Source organism: Apium graveolens, chromosome 3 (assembly GCF_009905375.1).
Source record: "Apium graveolens cultivar Ventura chromosome 3, ASM990537v1, whole genome shotgun sequence".
Taxonomy (NCBI): Eukaryota; Viridiplantae; Streptophyta; class Magnoliopsida; order Apiales; family Apiaceae; genus Apium; species Apium graveolens.
Window position 1 is genome coordinate 151,254,319 of NC_133649.1, and position 6,046 is coordinate 151,260,364.

A 6,046-nucleotide genomic window follows, 5' to 3' on the forward strand; every position below is an offset into this window, starting at 1 on the left:
GTAGATATCAGTCGAACCCAGGTCAGGAACATTAGAGTGCAGTAAAAACTATAATCAAGTACCTGAGAAGGACTAAGGAGTATATGTTAATTTACAAGGCCTCAGATCTATTTCCTTTAGGATATACTGATTCAGATTTCCAATCAGATAGGGATAAGAGGAAATCAACCACGGGATATATTTTTACTTTGGGAGGTGGAGCCGTTATATGGAGGAGTGTAAAGCAGAAATGCATTGCAGACTCCACCATGGAGGCCGAGTATGTGGTAGCCTCTGAGGCTGCCAAGGAGGCTGTATGGTTCAGGAACTTCCTTTTGGACTTAGATGTGGTACCTAATTTACCTAGGAGCTTGACGGTGTATTGTGATAACACTGGTGCTGTGGCAAATTCAAAGGAACCGCGAGACCACAAAGCAGCTAAACATATTGAACGTAAGTATCATCTCATACAAGGAATCGTAAAGCTAGGGGATATAGTTGTGGCTCACATATCAGCAGAAGACAACCGAGTAGATCCTTTCACAAAGAGCTTGCCAACCAAGGTTTTTGACAAGCATGTGGAAGCGATAGGAGTCAGATGGATGGACACATAGATTTTTATGTAATAGTGGATTAAATAAACATTGATGTACACATAGAATATTTTAAGTATAAGTGGGAGATTGTTAGTGTATACTGAAAATATTTATTTGAAGTATGTACATTTATTTCTGGCCAGTTTATTTGAGAATCATTTGAATGTTTACATGTTGTCTAATATTATATATTATGAACAATCTAGTATCAAATGGGATACAGAATATTAGATTGTTAAATACGGTTATATAATATAATAAGGTTCACATCACAGGTGGTGTTGGACAATCCACTGGTATGGCTGTAGTATTATTTAGATTAGTTTATATTGACTAATAAATAATACTAGTATACTTTGTGTATATTGAACAGGATCAAATTTAGAATTGTTCCCTTAATACTGATTAAGAAGGAGAACTAAGATTCTATGTTATTATTAATGCTTAGGTTCTTAATCCGAAAATAGTAATTGACACGTGTATATTATTTACATGCTTTGATTTATATATGAAATAATTCTTTTGAATTATATCATTATATTTTGGGTGATGGAATTATATACATGGTGGATATTATTTATTGAAGGAATCCATGTCCTGATAATATTCGGGTTAATGATGTCCCCTTGAAAGCTCAAAAAGATTTAATTAAGTGAAACCCTGCAGGTGGAATTTATTCTGGCATAATTAAATAAAGGTTGAGTGGATGATCAAGGATAAAAGATATTAATTAAATAAATTATCAGTAATTTACTTAATTAATGGACATATGATATTTTAAACATGGGGAATTTAATAAGCAAATAATATTGGAACCGAATTAATTAAATTACGGTATTAGGAAAGGTAGTGCAAATATTAATTCTTTAGTGGATTGAATTAATATTTAATTACATTGGGCTAGGCTCAAGATGTAATTAGAAGGCCCAACCTAATTATCCATGGTCCCTATTGTAGCCTATATATATTCTTATTCTCTTCTTGCTTGGGATTGTGTGAAAACATATTGTAGCCACCAAGGAGCAAGAAGAGAGGATAACTTGAGAAGACGGAGGCCACACTTCGCTCAAGGGAATTTGGGAATACAATAGAAGAGCATGGAATCAACCATTAACAAGGTAATCCTCTTTTCGTAATCTTTATTGTAAAACGTAGTAACACCCTAAGTCCGTGGTTCCCAACAAATACTACCCATTTATTGTGTTCTTGGCACATTAGTCAAAAATTCCCGGAGAAATTAGCTCATTATTATTCGGCTTTTCTGGAATTCAAGACGGACATCAACAATTGCATTTATAAATCTCTCACCGAATGTGTTTTTGAAGCTAGATGGACGTCGTTTGTGGAAAAGTATCACTTGCAAGATCATAAATGGTTAAAGGGGTAATATGAGTTGAAGCACAAGTGGATTCCTGCATATACTAGAAACAAATTTTCGGCGTTTCAAAATAGTACATCGAGGAGTGAGGGGATGAATTCTTTCTTTGATAAGTATGTGAGTTCGGCAACGGGTTTGAAGGAATTCATTGAAAATGCCCAAAAAGCATTGGCAAGGTAATTCATGAGGGAGAAGGAAGAAGATTATGTCACCATTAATCTAAAACATCCCATGAAATTGCATACCACATTGGAGTATCATGCTTCTTGTATCTACACTAAGGAAATGTTTAGAAGATTTCAAGATGAATTGGTTGAGTCTTCAAAATACTTTGTTGAAAAAGACCGACGAGCTAGTGAAGAAGGGGAGAGAATGGGGGATGTTTATATGTACTATAGTTGTTATAGGCCCATGTCCGAGCCTACGAGAAGAAATGTTTATTTTGTGGCATTCGAGAAAGCAAGCTCTTTGGGAATGTGTACGTGTAGAATGCTTGAACATTCGGGACTACCTTGTAGACACCTATTGACGGTCTGCACTAAGAAACGGGTTTCGGAAATTCCCCCGTATTACATAAACCGGAGGTGGACAATGCATGCCAATAGAGTTGATGGTGTGTTGCCTTACAATTTGGATGTTGGACAAAGTCTTGAGATGACCTCAACCGATCGAATTCAATAGCATGACAATGTTAACCATGAGTTTTTTTCAAAGTAGCATTGCATCCAAGGAACGGTATGATTATGCCGTTGGAGTGATGAATCGAGAAATACCAATTCTCGAAAGAATGAGCGTTGATGGAATTAAATCTTACGAAAGCAATTCGCAAGCTCCAAATGCAAGTGCTCATGAAGAAACAATTCTTGACCATATTATGTCCCAAACTAAAGGGAGGAAGAAGGACGTTCATTTCAAAAGTCCAATAGAATCGATTGGTAAAAAGGAGAAGCCTCCAAGAAGGTGCACTTATTGTCAAATGGAAGGCCATGATAAAAGGAAGTGTGCTAGTAGACTAGAAGATCTTAAAAATGTTCAAGAATCGCAATATAATTAGTGGTGTACCATTTTGTAACCGAATGTTGTAATCTTTAAATGGATTTGAATTTTAAGTGTTTAACATTGCTTTCTTTTTTTTATGTTTTATTGTCATATAATTGCCAATTATTGTCATATAATTGTGTTTTATTGTGATAGGTAACATGACTAGCGAGTATAGTGGTGACAATAACTCTGATCATAGTTGTGATTCGGTTTCCCACGTTAGCAACTGATAAGTGGCATTTTATACCACTTAGAACGTCTTAAAATGGCTTAAATTGGTGTCTTGAAATCAAGTATTTTGTGTATTTGATGCGTTTTTCTAGTGTTTATGCATTTCAGGGTTTTAGTTGCATTTCGGGGGAGGAATCATCAAGAATAAGCCTTGGCATGTGTCACCATTGCGAGAGGAAAGGAACGGGCAGATTACGGCGAAGAAATAGAGCAAACTTGGATTTTTTCCAGTGGAGGCCTGCGCGCCCGCACAGCTATGCTGAGCGGCCGCGCAGCAACCTGCGCACCCGCGCAGCTATGCTGAGCGGGCGCGCAGGGTCGGGAATTTTGCTGAATTATTTTAGACTTCTACTTCTGTTTGGCTTCCAACTTCTATGTAATCTGAGTTTTATGGGACTATTATATAAGTAGATTTGAGACGTTTTCACAAGAAAAGAAGAAGAAGAAGATTGTGTTTTACGCAAGAAGCGAAGGAGATAAGGAAGAAGACCGATTTAGCATACCGCAACGAAGAGGAAGCATATTTTCTTGTGATTCTTGTTTCGTTGTAACGTTGGATGCTAGTTTTCTTGCTTTGACTTATTTACTCTTGTGACGTACTCTGTTTTAATATAATTAGTTTAGTTATTATTTTCTTGTGTTTGTTTATCATGATTTCATATGAACCCATGATGGCGATAAGTTCTATTATGGGCTAATCGTGATCATGGGGTTGCAAAGGATTTATTATGGAATTCTTTAGTTAATTGTTTAATACTTTAATGTGTGATGATTGCTTGATATCTAGTATTGGTTGTGCGTATTCGTCTTATGTGCGTCACGAACATATAAGATAGGGTGTTAATCTCTTGTGAAGCGACGGTGGATCTTGAGATTTAGAACTTGCCATTCTAGCATAGGTTCATGTACGTTGTGCATGATTAGTGGGTAACTCTAACAGTTTTATTTGCCCTATGTAATCAAAAAGGAATAACTTGTGCTTAAATCGTTGTGTTGTCAATTTCTGTAGACATATAGGAACTCAACATAATTGATGACTATTCGACTTCTATCTTAATTGTGGATGCTTGGTAGAATGGTATTAGTACAATAAAAGTTGGCTTTTATCAGTTTCGTGTTATTCGATTAATATCATCACTGTCACATGCTAAAGGTAATAACAATGGCTATAGAAGGAAGTAATAATGAAGTTGTGATCTCGTGAGTGTTTTATTATTGATAAATTGAAGTGTTAGTTAAGTGGTTAATTAAGTAGTTAATTATAGTTAATATTTAATCAACAATTTTAAGTGTTATTATCTTAACATTGAGAAGTAATCATACATTGGTGAGTGAGTTTAATTAGACAATAATTTAGTCTGAGTCTCTGAGGGAACGAACTAGAAAATATTTTATATTACTTGCGAACGCGTATACTTGCGTGAATATTAGCGCGTGTTTTCGCCCTAACAAGTTTTTAGCGCCGCTGCCGGGGACTCGGCGTATTTGTTTAGTTTATGTACTTACCATCATTGGTCATTAGGACTCAGTGATTAGGACGTAGTAGTTACTTATTTTTTCTGGTTGTGTTTCAGGTACTTTAGCAAGCGTTTATGCAAACTCGTTCTCGTGCTCGCAAGAGGACTTTAGATACAGCTGAGGAGACAGACGAAGTTCTTGATATTTCGGAGAAGTTAGATTTTGAGGATTCGGATTCAGGAACTGAGCAGAAAGAACCAGTAAACATGGGAGATCGTATTGTTCAAGCTGATCCAGCTCTTATGGATTTTTCTCGGCCTAAAATTGATGACATTCAGTCAAGCATCCTTCATCCGGCTATTCAAGCTAACACCTTTGAAATCAAGTCGGGCACTATTCAGATGGTGCAGAATTCTGTTTCTTTTGGAGGAGCGGCAACTGAAGACCCCAACATGCATATAAGGAATTTTGTCGAGATCTGCAGCACTTTTAAGTATAATGGCGTGACTGATGAGGCTATCAAGTTGAGGCTTTTCCCATTCTCACTAAGGGACAAGGCTAAAGACTGGTTACATTCTGAACCAGCTGGGTCCATCACTACGTGGCAAGATCTTGCGCAAAAGTTTCTGGTGAAGTTTTATCCGATGGCAAAGACTGCTATGAGGAGTGCTCTTACTCAGTTTGCGCAGCAACCTACAGAATCTATGTGCGAGGCTTGGGAACGCTACAAGGAAATGTTGAGAAAATGTCCACATCATGGAATGCCGGATTGGATGGTGATCACTGGTTTCTATAATGGTTTGGGGGCCCAATCTCGGCCCATGCTCGATGCAGCAGCTGGAGGCGCCTTATGGGCTAAAAGCTATACTGAGGCGTATAATCTTATCGAGACGATGGCTGCAAATGAGCATCAAAACCCAACTCAGAGGATGACGTTAGGCAAGGTAGCAGGTATTCTGGAAGTTGATGCAGCCACCGCTATTGCAGCCCAGCTCCAAGCACTATCAATGAAGGTTGATTCTCTGGCTACGTATGGAGTTAATCAAATAGCTATGGTTTGTGAGCTTTGTGCAGGTTCTCATGCTACGGATCAGTGTTCTCTTGTAAACGAATTTGTTCAGTATGTGAATAATTATCAGCGACAACAGCAGCCTGTGCCATCGACCTAACATCCTAACAACAGAAATCATCCAAAGTTCAGCTGGGGGAATAATCAGAACGCTATTCAGCCACCATATCAGCAAGGAGTGAGTAAACAGTTTAACCCACCTGGATTCCAGCAACCACAGCAGTATGCTACAAGGCAATCATATCCTCAACAGGGAAGTGCAGCTGCACCTACTAGTGCTGATTTTGAGGAACT

The 6,046-nt window shown here is 37.8% G+C and overlaps 1 protein-coding gene and 1 non-coding gene across 2 annotated transcripts; one reads left to right on the plus strand and one right to left on the minus strand.

The window, feature by feature from the left end:
- Positions 1–2,136: 2,136 nt before the first annotated feature.
- Positions 2,137–2,634, plus strand: LOC141714636 (protein FAR1-RELATED SEQUENCE 3-like). The gene has a single exon (XM_074518144.1). It carries the CDS (start codon positions 2,137–2,139, stop codon positions 2,632–2,634), a length of 498 nt encoding a protein of 165 aa, XP_074374245.1.
- A 2,705-nt stretch (positions 2,635–5,339) lies between these two features.
- Positions 5,340–5,446, minus strand: LOC141715678 (small nucleolar RNA R71). Its single transcript, XR_012572431.1, has one exon. It is a non-coding gene; the product is annotated as a small nucleolar RNA R71 (small nucleolar RNA).
- Between the last annotated feature and the right edge of the window lie 600 nt (positions 5,447–6,046).